The sequence below is a fragment of the Vicugna pacos genome, chromosome 31 (assembly GCF_048564905.1).
Source record: "Vicugna pacos chromosome 31, VicPac4, whole genome shotgun sequence".
NCBI classification, from domain to species: domain Eukaryota; kingdom Metazoa; phylum Chordata; class Mammalia; order Artiodactyla; family Camelidae; genus Vicugna; species Vicugna pacos.
Window position 1 is genome coordinate 9,560,826 of NC_133017.1, and position 14,808 is coordinate 9,575,633.

The 14,808-nt window shown below is 60.7% G+C and overlaps 1 protein-coding gene across 1 annotated transcript in view; it reads right to left on the bottom strand.

The window, feature by feature from the left end:
- Window positions 1–14,603, bottom strand: part of LOC140690620 (uncharacterized) — a 56,004-nt gene extending 41,401 nt beyond the window's left edge. Inside the window, exons 1-3 of the mRNA XM_072952494.1 lie at window positions 14,260–14,603; window positions 9,989–10,377; window positions 1,849–2,172 (exon numbers count right to left, since the gene is read on the bottom strand). Coding sequence (XP_072808595.1) covers window positions 1,849–2,172; window positions 9,989–10,377; window positions 14,260–14,329 — 783 coding nt within the window. The 5' untranslated portion in view covers window positions 14,330–14,603. The remainder of the gene's footprint in view (window positions 1–1,848; window positions 2,173–9,988; window positions 10,378–14,259) is intronic.
- Between the last annotated feature and the right edge of the window lie 205 nt (window positions 14,604–14,808).

Genomic DNA, 14,808 nt, shown 5'->3' on the forward strand with positions numbered 1-14,808 from the left:
TAGGAAGCCGGGTCCAGAATGATCCCCACTGCGCCGATGGGGGATTGGGGAGACCCTGAGAAGCAGGTGGCTTGTCCAGGGTGACAGCACTGCTGGCGGGGGAGCTGGGTCTGAAGCCAGCTGTGTCATCAGAGCTGTGACCCTGGCTGCATCCAGGCCTCCCCAGGGCTATAGGAGGGGCCGTGTTGGTGTCACTGGGTGGACATGGCATGGGGTGGGAAGTGAGCCATCAGCAGCCCAGAGAGGCCCTTGGGGAGCTTTGTGTAAGGAGGAAGCTTGGGGAAGGGGACCCCAGGAAGTGACCTCACTTCCCTGGCAACAGAGCCCAACAGAACTTGGGACCCAGGTCACCAGGCACCCGCTGTGTAGAGAAGGACACTTCTCAACCTACTTGGCTGGTGAACTCAGCTCAGCTCAGACATGTTTTGTTGCATCCCAAGATCCCGAGGTCGCGGCCCCCGGAAAGCCCGCAGCAACGGCCTTTGCCAACAGTGCCGACAGTGGGTCGGGTCTCACCCCAGGCGCCTCTGGCCTTTTGGCCAGAGGGACCGAAAGGTAACACAGGGAGGCCCAGGGCAGGCCCGCCCAGGCCAGGCCACCACTCAGACCCCACCCGGGTGGCCCCACAGCCCCTTCCTGACTGGTGGCGGTGGGGCAGTCATGTTGGGGGGGTCCTGCCTCAAGCAAGAGCAGGCTGAGGAAGGGTCAGAGGCCTGGGGGGCCGATCACGTCACCAACCTGGGCCCAAGCGGGCTGGCTGGGATGTGGAGAACCGGGGCAGGGCCCTGCTGCCCGAGGTGGCGCCCATGCCCTAGGGTGTGTCTCTTGCCTCCCGGGTGACTGAGATGACCAAGGTCCCAGTCTGATCAGGCAGCAGACGGTCGAGTGGGGCAGAAGCAGGAGTGGTCCTGGCCAGGCAGGGCTCTGAGACCTGCGGGCCGGGCCGGCTGCCGGTCACTGTCATTGCAGAGCCGGACACCGCAGGATCCGGGGAACCAGGACACTCATGCCAGCTCCCCAAGTGAGGGGCTGGTGTGCCACACTGTGGAAGGCCAGCACAGGCTCCGGAAGAGTCTGGGTATGAAGGGCTCCCCACCACCACGGCCTCCTGCCCAGACGTCGCCCAGGTCTCTCCCCAGGATCTTGCCCAGGGCTGAGGGGCAGCTCAGCACCCCCGGCTCTGACCTGGAGCACCGGGCCCACCACCCGGGGATTCAGGTAGAGGGCCAGGAGCCCCCCGAAGCACAGCCCAAAGGTGAGAAGGGCAGGGCCGGTGCGGGTGTGTAGGTGAGGGAGGGCGGAGGGCTGGGCCACACAGGGAGGCATTCCCAAAGTCTGCTGTTGGGACCAGAACAAAGACGGGCCTCAGACCACCTGTCTGGAAGAATTCAGTCACAGAACAAGTGCCTGTGGGCACTTGCTCGGTGGGAGCTGTCTGCAAAGCTCTGGGAAGATTTCTGTCCTTGAAAAGGCACGTGGAAAGGGAGCCATGTGGGTACCTTTTTCCAGGTTGTGCCTGAGCACAACCACTAGACTTAAAGCTCTCTCCACGTCCAACAGTTACAGGTCCAGAGCAGGCAGGGGCAGGGGAAGACGCCAGAGAACAAAAACAGGACCACCAGGGTCCAGCAGGAGAACGCGAACTCCCTCCAGCTGCTCCTGCTGAACATGAAGATCCTGCTGCTCCAACTGCATATGAAGAGCCTGCCATTCCTGCTGATCTAGCTGCTCCTGAAGAGCCCGCCGTTCCTGCTGATCTAGCCGCTCCTGAAGAGCCCGCTGCTCCTGAAGAGCCTGCCGCTCCTGCTGATCTAGCCGCTCCTGAAGAGCCTGCCTCTCCTGAAGAGCCTGCCTCTCCTGCTGATCTAGCCGCTCCTGAAGAGCCCACGGCTCCTGAAGAGCCTGCCATTCCTGAAGAGCCCGCCGCTCCTGAAGCGCCTGCCGTTCCTGCTGATCTAGACACTCCTGAAGAGCCCGCCATTCCTGCTGATCTAGCCGCTCCTGAAGAACCTGCCGTTCCTGCTGATCTAGCCGATCCTGAAGAGCCTGCAGCTCCTGAAGAGCCTGCCGCTCCTGCTGATCTTGCCACTCCTGAAGAGCCTGCAGCTCCTGCTGATCTTGCCACTCCTGAAGAGCCTGCAGCTCCTGCTGATCTTGCCACTCCTGAAGAGCCTGCTGCTCCTGCTGATCTTGCTGCTCCTGAGAAGCCTGCAGTTCCTGCACCTGCACCTGGGCCGCTGGGCAGTGGAGAACCATTTTAGGCATCATCACCCACTAGGGCTGTGCCCCTCTGCACCCTCCTACACCTTCTCCAAAATCCCACCATAAATCCCCTCCCCTACCCGAAGTTGACTTCCCTACCCCTGAATTTGCTTTTGTTTTGTTTTTCTTTAGTTTAGGTTATTTGTTTTACATCATTTATGGCATCCTATATTTTTCAATTTTCCACCTCCTTTAATAAAATACAGATTTTTTTCCCTTTTAAATTGTGCATTTCAGGAACATTAAGTGCATTCCCATGCTGTCCGACCATCACTATCATGTAGTTTTATGCTCTTTACGCTATTTATGCCTGTGAAGTACATCCCACCACGGCCTCAAACCCCTCCTCTGGACACTCCTGGGCATGCACACTCCTGGGCCTGCACACTCCTGGATCTGTACACTCCTGGGCCTTCCCTGGCATGGGCCTTCTCTGGCCCTGGCTTGCACACTACTGGGCCTGCACACTCCTGGATTGCACACTCATGGGCCTGCACACTCCAGGACATGCACAATCTTGAGCCTGAACACACCTGGACCTGTATACTCCTGATTTTGCACACTCCTGGGCCTGAACACTACTGGGCCTGCACACTGCTCGAACTGCACACTCATGGGTCTGCACACAACAGGACCTGCACAATCTTGGGCATTAACACACCTTGGCCTGTATACACCTGATTCTGTACACTCCAGGGCCTGAAAAATGCTGGGCCTCACAGCCCTGGGCATGCATACTCCTGGGTCTGCACACTCCAGGGTCTGTACCCTCCTGGGCCTGCCATGGCCTGGGCCTGCACATACCTGGGCCTGCACACTCCTGGGACTGCACAATGTTGGGCCTGCACACACCTGGGCCGGCACACTCCTGGACCTGCACACTCCTGTGACTGATCCCTACTGTGTCAGCACACTCCTGGGCCTGCAAACTTCAGGACCTGCACACTCCTGGGACAGCAGACACCTGGGCCTTCACACTCCTGGACCTGCGCACACTTGGACCTGCATAAACCTGGGCTTGTACACTCCTGGGCCTGCTCCCATCTATGCCTGCACACTCCTAGCCCTGTTCCCACCTGTGCCGGCACACTCCTGGGCCTGCACACTCCTGTCTCTGCACACTCCAGTGTCTGCACACCCCTGGTCCTGCACACTCCTGGGCCTGTACACTCCTCTGTCTGCTCACTCCTGGGCCTGCCCTCTCCTGGGTCCGCACAAATCCTCGTGTGCACATTCCAGAGCCTGCAAACTCCTGGGCCTTCCCTCTCCTGGGCCTGCCCCCTATTCGGCCGGCCCTCTCCAGGACCTGCACATTCTTGGGCCTTCACACTATTGGGCCTGCTCCCACTTGTGCCTGCACACACCTGGCACTGCACACTCCTCGGCCTGCTCCCTCCTGTGCCTGCACACTCCTGGGCATGCACACTCCTGGGCCTGCACACTCCTGGATCTGTACACTCCTGGGCCTTCCCTGCATGGGCCTTCTCTGGCCTAGGCTTGCACACTGTTGGGCCCCCACACACCTGGATTGAACACTCATAGGCCTGCACACTCCAAGACATGCACAATGTTTAGCCTGAATACACCTGGGCCTGTATAATCCTGATTTTGCACACATCTGGGCCTCAAAAATGCTGGGCTGCACAGCCCAAGGCCTGTACAATCTTGGGCCTGCACAATCCTGTCTCTGCACACTGCGGAGTCTGCACACACCTTGGCCTGCACACTCCTGGGCCTGTACACTCCAGGACCTACACCCTCCTTGGCCTACACACACCTTTGTCTGCACACTCCTGGGCCTGCAATCTTCAGGACCTGCACACTCCTGGGAGAGCAGACACCTGGGCCTTCATACTCCTGGACCTGCGAACACTCGGGCCTGCATGAACCTGGGCTTGTACACTCCTGGGCCTGCAAACTTCAGGACCTGCACACTCCTGGGACAGCAGACACCTGGGCCTTCATACTCCTGGACCTGCGAACACTCGGGCCTGCATGAACCTGGGCTTGTACACTCCTGGGCCTGCAAACTTCAGGACCTGCACACTCCTGGGACAGCAGACACCTGGGCCTTCATACTCCTGGACCTGCGCACACTTGGACCTGCATAAACCTGGGTTTGTACACTCCTGGGCCTGCTCCTATCTATGCCTGCACACTCCTAGCCCTGTTCCCACCTGTGCCGGCACACTCCTGGGCCTGCACACTCCTGTCTCTGCACACTCCAGTGTCTGCACACTCCTGGTCCTGCACACTCCTGGGCCTGTACACTCCTCTGTCTGCTCACTCCTGGGCCTGCCCTCCCCTGGGTCCGCACAAATCCTCGTGTGCACATTCCAGAGCCTGCAAACTCCTGGGCCTTCCCTCTCCTGGGCCTGCCCCCTATTCGGCCGGCCCTCTCCAGGACCTGCACATTCTTGGGCCTTCACACTACTGGGCCTGCTCCCACTTGTGCCTGCACACACCTGGCACTGCACACTCCTCGGCCTGCTCCCTCCTGTGCCTGCACACTCCTGGGCATGCACACTCCTGGGCCTGCACACTCCTGGATCTGTACACTCCTGGGCCTTCCCTGCATGGGCCTTCTCTGGCCTAGGCTTGCACACTGTTGGGCCCGCACACACCTGGATTGCACACTCATAGGCCTGCACACTCCAAGACATGCACAATGTTTAGCCTGAACACACCTGGGCCTGTATAATCCTGATTTTGCACACTCCTGGGCCTGAACACTGCTGGGCTGCACAGCCCAAGGCCTGTACAATCTTGGGCCTGCGCAATCCTGTCTCTGCACACTGCGGAGTCTGCACTCGCCTTGGCCTGCACACTCCTGGGCCTGTACACTCCAGGACCTACACCCTCCTTGGCCTGCACACACCTTTGTCTGCACACTCCTGGGCCTGCAATCTTCAGGACCTGCACATTTCTGGGACAGCAGACATCTGGGCCTTCATACTCCTGGACCTGCGAACACTCGGGCCTGCATGAACCTGGGCTTGTACACTCCTGGGCCTGTAAACTTCAGGACCTGCACACTCCTGGGACAGCAGACACCTAGGCCTTCACACTCCTGGACCTGCGCACACTTGGACCTGCATAAACCTGGGCTTGTACACTACTGGGCCTGCACCCACTTGTGCCTGCACACACCTGGCACTGCACACTCCTCGGCCTGCTCCCTCCTGTGCCTGCACACTCCTGGGCATGCACACTCCTGGGCCTGCACACTCCTGGATCTGTACACTCCTGGGCCTTCCGTGCATGGGCCTTCTCTGGCCTAGGCTTGCACACTGTTGGGCCCGCACACACCTGGATTGCACACTCATAGGCCTGCACACTCCAAGACATGCACAATGTTTAGCCTGAACACACCTGGGCCTGTATAATCCTGATTTTGCACACTCCTGGGCCTGAACACTGCTGGGCTGCACAGCCCAAGGCCTGTACAATCTTGGGCCTGCACAATCCTGTCTCTGCACACTGCGGAGTCTGCACACACCTTGGCCTGCACACTCCTGGGCCTGTACACTCCAGGACCTACACCCTCCTTGGCCTGCACACACCTTTGTCTGCACACTCCTGGGCCTGCAATCTTCAGGACCTGCACACTCCTGGGACAGCAGACACCTGGGCCTTCATACTCCTGGACCTGCGAACACTCGGGCCTGCATGAACCTGGGCTTGTACACTCCTGGGCCTGCAAACTTCAGGACCTGCACACTCCTGGGACAGCAGACACCTGGGCCTTCATACTCCTGGACCTGCGCACACTTGGACCTGCATAAACCTGGGCTTGTACACTCCTGGGCCTGCTCCCATCTATGCCTGCACACTCCTAGCCCTGTTCCCACCTGTGCCGGCACACTCCTGGGCCTGCACACTCCTGTCTCTGCACACTCCAGTGTCTGCACACTCCTGGTCCTGCACACTCCTGGGCCTGTACACTCCTCTGTCTGCTCACTCCTGGGCCTGCCCTCTCCTGGGTCCGCACAAATCCTCGTGTGCACATTCCAGAGCCTGCAAACTCCTGGGCCTTCCCTCTCCTGGGCCTGCCCCCTATTCGGCCGGCCCTCTCCAGGACCTGCACATTCTTGGGCCTTCACACTACTGGGCCTGCTCCCACTTGTGCCTGCACACACCTGGGACTGCACCCTCCTCGGCCTGCTCCCTCTTGTGCGTGCACAGTCCTGCGCATGCACACTCCTGGGCCAGCACAATCCTGGATCTGTACACTCCTGGGCCTTCCCTGGCATGGGCCTTCTCTGGCCTGGGCTTGCACACTACTGGACCCGCACACTCCTTGATTGCACACTCATGGGCCTGCACACTCCAGGACAGGCACAATCTTGAGCCTGAACACACCTGGGCCTGTATACTCCTGATTCTGCACACTCCTGGGCCTGAACACTGCTGGGACTCACAGCCCTGGGCATGCATACTCCTGGGCCTGCACACTCCAGGGTCTGTACCCTCTTAGGCCTGCCCTGGCCTGGGCCTGCACCCTCCTTGGCCTGCACACTCCTCTGTCTGCACATTCCTGGGCCTGCACAAGGTTGGGCCTGCACACACCTGGGCCTGTATACTCCTGGATCTGCACACTCCTGTGACTGATCCATCCTGTGTCTGCACACTGCTGGGCCTGCCCTCTCCTGGGCCCGCACAATCCCTCGAGTGCACACTCTGGGCCTGCACACTCATGGGCCTGCACACCCCTGGATATGTACACTCCTGGGCCTTCCCTGGTATGGGCCTTCTCTGGCCCTGGCTTGCACACTACTGGGCCCGCACACTCCTGGATTGCACACTCATGGGCCTGCACACTCCAGGACATGCACAATCTTGAGCCTGAACACACCTGGGCCTGTATACTCCTGATTTTGCACACTCCTGGGCCTGGACACTGCTAGGCCTGCACAGCCCTAACCTGTACAGTCCTGGGCCTGCACACCCCTGTGTCTGCACACTCCGGAGTCTGCACACGCCTGGGGCTGCACACTCCTGGCCCTGTACACTCCTGGGCCTACACACTCCTGGGGGTGCTCACTGCTTGGCCTGCACACTCCTGGGCCTGCACATTCGAGGGCCTGTCCTCTCCAGGGCCTGCACTCTCCTGGGACTGCACACACCTGGGCCTGCATGCTCCTGGACCTGCGCACACCTGGGCCTGCACAAACCTGGGCTTCTACACTCCTGGGCCTGCACACTCCTGTACATGCTCACTCCTGGGACTGTATAATCCTGGGCAAGCACAGTCTTGACCTACACACCCCTGGCCATGCCCTATCCCGGGCCAGCCCCCACTTCGGCCGACCCTCTCATGGACCAGCACACTCCTGGCGCTGCACACTCCAGGGCCTGCTCGCATCTGTCCCTACACACTCCTTCGTCTGCAAACTCCTGGGCCTGCTCCCTCCTGTACCTACACACTCCTGGGCCTGCACATTCCAGGGCATGCCCTCTCCTGGGCCTGCACACTCCAAGGACTGCACACACCTGGGCCTGCTCACTCCTGTGACCGCATACTCCTCGGCCTACAAACTCCTTGTCCTGCACACTCCTTGGCCTGCCCCATTTGGCCCTGCCCTCTCCTGTGATGGCCCTCACCTTTCCTGCACTCTCCGGGGCCTGAACACTACTGGCCCTGCACACTCCTGGGCCTGCACACTTCTGTCCCTGCACACTCCTAGGCCTGCCCTCTCCTGGGCCCACACAATGCCTCGTCTGCACAGTCCTGGGCCTGCACACTCCTTGGCCTGCACACCAGCCCTCTGTGGGGCCCTTCCTTTGCTGAGTCTGTGCATGAGCTCCCTGTGATGCCAGCCCGCAGAGGTGACAGGTGCAGTAGGTGTTTGTGGTTCTAGAGACATGATGGCTTTCCTAGGAAGCCGGGTCCAGAATGATCCCCACTGCGCCGATGGGGGATTGGGGAGACCCTGAGAAGCAGGTGGCTTGTCCAGGGTGACAGCACTGCTGGCGGGGGAGCTGGGTCTGAAGCCAGCTGTGTCATCAGAGCTGTGACCCTGGCTGCATCCAGGCCTCCCCAGGGCTATAGGAGGGGCCGTGTTGGTGTCACTGGGTGGACATGGCATGGGGTGGGAAGTGAGCCATCAGCAGCCCAGAGAGGCCCTTGGGGAGCTTTGTGTAAGGAGGAAGCTTGGGGAAGGGGACCCCAGGAAGTGACCTCACTTCCCTGGCAACAGAGCCCAACAGAACTTGGGACCCAGGTCACCAGGCACCCGCTGTGTAGAGAAGGACACTTCTCAACCTACTTGGCTGGTGAACTCAGCTCAGCTCAGACATGTTTTGTTGCATCCCAAGATCCCGAGGTCGCGGCCCCCGGAAAGCCCGCAGCAACGGCCTTTGCCAACAGTGCCGACAGTGGGTCGGGTCTCACCCCAGGCGCCTCTGGCCTTTTGGCCAGAGGGACCGAAAGGTAACACAGGGAGGCCCAGGGCAGGCCCGCCCAGGCCAGGCCACCACTCAGACCCCACCCGGGTGGCCCCACAGCCCCTTCCTGACTGGTGGCGGTGGGGCAGTCATGTTGGGGGGGTCCTGCCTCAAGCAAGAGCAGGCTGAGGAAGGGTCAGAGGCCTGGGGGGCCGATCACGTCACCAACCTGGGTCCAAGCGGGCTGGCTGGGATGTGGAGAACCGGGGCAGGGCCCTGCTGCCCGAGGTGGCGCCCATGCCCTAGGGTGTGTCTCTTGCCTCCCGGGTGACTGAGATGACCAAGGTCCCAGTCTGATCAGGCAGCAGACGGTCGAGTGGGGCAGAAGCAGGAGTGGTCCTGGCCAGGCAGGGCTCTGAGACCTGCGGGCCGGGCCGGCTGCCGGTCACTGTCATTGCAGAGCCAGACACCGCAGGATCCGGGGAACCAGGACACTCATGCCAGCTCCCCAAGTGAGGGGCTGGTGTGCCACACTGTGGAAGGCCAGCACAGGCTCCGGAAGAGTCTGGGTATGAAGGGCTCCCCACCACCACGGCCTCCTGCCCAGACGTCGCCCAGGTCTCTCCCCAGGATCTTGCCCAGGGCTGAGGGGCAGCTCAGCACCCCCGGCTCTGACCTGGAGCACCGGGCCCACCACCCGGGGATTCAGGTAGAGGGCCAGGAGCCCCCCGAAGCACAGCCCAAAGGTGAGAAGGGCAGGGCCGGTGCGGGTGTGTAGGTGAGGGAGGGCGGAGGGCTGGGCCACACAGGGAGGCATTCCCAAAGTCTGCTGTTGGGACCAGAACAAAGACGGGCCTCAGACCACCTGTCTGGAAGAATTCAGTCACAGAACAAGTGCCTGTGGGCACTTGCTCGGTGGGAGCTGTCTGCAAAGCTCTGGGAAGATTTCTGTCCTTGAAAAGGCACGTGGAAAGGGAGCCATGTGGGTACCTTTTTCCAGGTTGTGCCTGAGCACAACCACTAGACTTAAAGCTCTCTCCACATCCAACAGTTACAGGTCCAGAGCAGGCAGGGGCAGGGGAAGACGCCAGAGAACAAAAACAGGACCACCAGGGTCCAGCAGGAGAACGCGAACTCCCTCCAGCTGCTCCTGCTGAACATGAAGATCCTGCTGCTCCAACTGCATATGAAGAGCCTGCCATTCCTGCTGATCTAGCTGCTCCTGAAGAGCCCGCCGTTCCTGCTGATCTAGCCGCTCCTGAAGAGCCCGCTGCTCCTGAAGAGCCTGCCGCTCCTGCTGATCTAGCCGCTCCTGAAGAGCCTGCCTCTCCTGAAGAGCCTGCCTCTCCTGCTGATCTAGCCGCTCCTGAAGAGCCCACGGCTCCTGAAGAGCCTGCCATTCCTGAAGAGCCCGCCGCTCCTGAAGCGCCTGCCGTTCCTGCTGATCTAGACACTCCTGAAGAGCCCGCCATTCCTGCTGATCTAGCCGCTCCTGAAGAACCTGCCGTTCCTGCTGATCTAGCCGATCCTGAAGAGCCTGCAGCTCCTGAAGAGCCTGCCGCTCCTGCTGATCTTGCCACTCCTGAAGAGCCTGCAGCTCCTGCTGATCTTGCCACTCCTGAAGAGCCTGCAGCTCCTGCTGATCTTGCCACTCCTGAAGAGCCTGCTGCTCCTGCTGATCTTGCTGCTCCTGAGAAGCCTGCAGTTCCTGCACCTGCACCTGGGCCGCTGGGCAGTGGAGAACCATTTTAGGCATCATCACCCACTAGGGCTGTGCCCCTCTGCACCCTCCTACACCTTCTCCAAAATCCCACCATAAATCCCCTCCCCTACCCGAAGTTGACTTCCCTACCCCTGAATTTGCTTTTGTTTTGTTTTTCTTTAGTTTAGGTTATTTGTTTTACATCATTTATGGCATCCTATATTTTTCAATTTTCCACCTCCTTTAATAAAATACAGATTTTTTTCCCTTTTAAATTGTGCATTTCAGGAACATTAAGTGCATTCCCATGCTGTCCGACCATCACTATCATGTAGTTTTATGCTCTTTACGCTATTTATGCCTGTGAAGTACATCCCACCACGGCCTCAAACCCCTCCTCTGGACACTCCTGGGCATGCACACTCCTGGGCCTGCACACTCCTGGATCTGTACACTCCTGGGCCTTCCCTGGCATGGGCCTTCTCTGGCCCTGGCTTGCACACTACTGGGCCTGCACACTCCTGGATTGCACACTCATGGGCCTGCACACTCCAGGACATGCACAATCTTGAGCCTGAACACACCTGGACCTGTATACTCCTGATTTTGCACACTCCTGGGCCTGAACACTACTGGGCCTGCACACTGCTCGAACTGCACACTCATGGGTCTGCACACAACAGGACCTGCACAATCTTGGGCATTAACACACCTTGGCCTGTATACACCTGATTCTGTACACTCCAGGGCCTGAAAAATGCTGGGCCTCACAGCCCTGGGCATGCATACTCCTGGGTCTGCACACTCCAGGGTCTGTACCCTCCTGGGCCTGCCATGGCCTGGGCCTGCACATACCTGGGCCTGCACACTCCTGGGACTGCACAATGTTGGGCCTGCACACACCTGGGCCGGCACACTCCTGGACCTGCACACTCCTGTGACTGATCCCTACTGTGTCAGCACACTCCTGGGCCTGCAAACTTCAGGACCTGCACACTCCTGGGACAGCAGACACCTGGGCCTTCATACTCCTGGACCTGCGCACACTTGGACCTGCATAAACCTGGGCTTGTACACTCCTGGGCCTGCTCCCATCTATGCCTGCACACTCCTAGCCCTGTTCCCACCTGTGCCGGCACACTCCTGGGCCTGCACACTCCTGTCTCTGCACACTCCAGTGTCTGCACACTCCTGGTCCTGCACACTCCTGGGCCTGTACACTCCTCTGTCTGCTCACTCCTGGGCCTGCCCTCTCCTGGGTCCGCACAAATCCTCGTGTGCACATTCCAGAGCCTGCAAACTCCTGGGCCTTCCCTCTCCTGGGCCTGCCCCCTATTCGGCCGGCCCTCTCCAGGACCTGCACATTCTTGGGCCTTCACACTACTGGGCCTGCTCCCACTTGTGCCTGCACACACCTGGGACTGCACCCTCCTCGGCCTGCTCCCTCTTGTGCGTGCACAGTCCTGCGCATGCACACTCCTGGGCCAGCACAATCCTGGATCTGTACACTCCTGGGCCTTCCCTGGCATGGGCCTTCTCTGGCCTGGGCTTGCACACTACTGGACCCGCACACTCCTTGATTGCACACTCATGGGCCTGCACACTCCAGGACAGGCACAATCTTGAGCCTGAACACACCTGGGCCTGTATACTCCTGATTCTGCACACTCCTGGGCCTGAACACTGCTGGGACTCACAGCCCTGGGCATGCATACTCCTGGGCCTGCACACTCCAGGGTCTGTACCCTCTTAGGCCTGCCCTGGCCTGGGCCTGCACCCTCCTTGGCCTGCACACTCCTCTGTCTGCACATTCCTGGGCCTGCACAAGGTTGGGCCTGCACACACCTGGGCCTGTATACTCCTGGATCTGCACACTCCTGTGACTGATCCCTCCTGTGTCTGCACACTCCTGGGCCTGCACACTGCTGGGCCTGCCCTCTCCTGGGCCCGCACAATCCCTCGAGTGCACACTCTGGGCCTGCACACTCATGGGCCTGCACACCCCTGGATATGTACACTCCTGGGCCTTCCCTGGTATGGGCCTTCTCTGGCCCTGGCTTGCACACTACTGGGCCCGCACACTCCTGGATTGCACACTCATGGGCCTGCACACTCCAGGACATGCACAATCTTGAGCCTGAACACACCTGGGCCTGTATACTCCTGATTTTGCACACTCCTGGGCCTGGACACTGCTAGGCCTGCACAGCCCTAACCTGTACAGTCCTGGGCCTGCACACCCCTGTGTCTGCACACTCCGGAGTCTGCACACGCCTGGGGCTGCACACTCCTGGGCCTGTACACTCCTGGGCCTACACACTCCTGGGGGTGCTCACTGCTTGGCCTGCACACTCCTGGGCCTGCACATTCGAGGGCCTGTCCTCTCCAGGGCCTGCACTCTCCTGGGACTGCACACACCTGGGCCTGCATGCTCCTGGACCTGCGCACACCTGGGCCTGCACAAACCTGGGCTTCTACACTCCTGGGCCTGCACACTCCTGTACATGCTCACTCCTGGGACTGTATAATCCTGGGCAAGCACAGTCTTGACCTACACACCCCTGGCCATGCCCTATCCCGGGCCAGCCCCCACTTCGGCCGACCCTCTCATGGACCAGCACACTCCTGGCGCTGCACACTCCAGGGCCTGCTCGCATCTGTCCCTACACACTCCTTCGTCTGCAAACTCCTGGGCCTGCTCCCTCCTGTACCTACACACTCCTGGGCCTGCACATTCCAGGGCATGCCCTCTCCTGGGCCTGCACACTCCAAGGACTGCACACACCTGGGCCTGCTCACTCCTGTGACCGCATACTCCTCGGCCTACAAACTCCTTGTCCTGCACACTCCTTGGCCTGCCCCATTTGGCCCTGCCCTCTCCTGTGATGGCCCTCACCTTTCCTGCACTCTCCGGGGCCTGAACACTACTGGCCCTGCACACTCCTGGGCCTGCACACTTCTGTCCCTGCACACTCCTAGGCCTGCCCTCTCCTGGGCCCACACAATGCCTCGTCTGCACAGTCCTGGGCCTGCACACTCCTTGGCCTGCACACCAGCCCTCTGTGGGGCCCTTCCTTTGCTGAGTCTGTGCATGAGCTCCCTGTGATGCCAGCCCGCAGAGGTGACAGGTGCAGTAGGTGTTTGTGGTTCTAGAGACATGATGGCTTTCCTAGGAAGCCGGGTCCAGAATGATCCCCACTGCGCCGATGGGGGATTGGGGAGACCCTGAGAAGCAGGTGGCTTGTCCAGGGTGACAGCACTGCTGGCGGGGGAGCTGGGTCTGAAGCCAGCTGTGTCATCAGAGCTGTGACCCTGGCTGCATCCAGGCCTCCCCAGGGCTATAGGAGGGGCCGTGTTGGTGTCACTGGGTGGACATGGCATGGGGTGGGAAGTGAGCCATCAGCAGCCCAGAGAGGCCCTTGGGGAGCTTTGTGTAAGGAGGAAGCTTGGGGAAGGGGACCCCAGGAAGTGACCTCACTTCCCTGGCAACAGAGCCCAACAGAACTTGGGACCCAGGTCACCAGGCACCCGCTGTGTAGAGAAGGACACTTCTCAACCTACTTGGCTGGTGAACTCAGCTCAGCTCAGACATGTTTTGTTGCATCCCAAGATCCCGAGGTCGCGGCCCCCGGAAAGCCCGCAGCAACGGCCTTTGCCAACAGTGCCGACAGTGGGTCGGGTCTCACCCCAGGCGCCTCTGGCCTTTTGGCCAGAGGGACCGAAAGGTAACACAGGGAGGCCCAGGGCAGGCCCGCCCAGGCCAGGCCACCACTCAGACCCCACCCGGGTGGCCCCACAGCCCCTTCCTGACTGGTGGCGGTGGGGCAGTCATGTTGGGGGGGTCCTGCCTCAAGCAAGAGCAGGCTGAGGAAGGGTCAGAGGCCTGGGGGGCCGATCACGTCACCAACCTGGGTCCAAGCGGGCTGGCTGGGATGTGGAGAACCGGGGCAGGGCCCTGCTGCCCGAGGTGGCGCCCATGCCCTAGGGTGTGTCTCTTGCCTCCCGGGTGACTGAGATGACCAAGGTCCCAGTCTGATCAGGCAGCAGACGGTCGAGTGGGGCAGAAGCAGGAGTGGTCCTGGCCAGGCAGGGCTCTGAGACCTGCGGGCCGGGCCGGCTGCCGGTCACTGTCATTGCAGAGCCAGACACCGCAGGATCCGGGGAACCAGGACACTCATGCCAGCTCCCCAAGTGAGGGGCTGGTGTGCCACACTGTGGAAGGCCAGCACAGGCTCCGGAAGAGTCTGGGTATGAAGGGCTCCCCACCACCACGGCCTCCTGCCCAGACGTCGCCCAGGTCTCTCCCCAGGATCTTGCCCAGGGCTGAGGGGCAGCTCAGCACCCCCGGCTCTGACCTGGAGCACCGGGCCCACCACCCGGGGATTCAGGTAGAGGGCCAGGAGCCCCCCGAAGCACAGCCCAAAGGTGAGAAGGGCAGGGCCGGTGCGGGTGTGTAG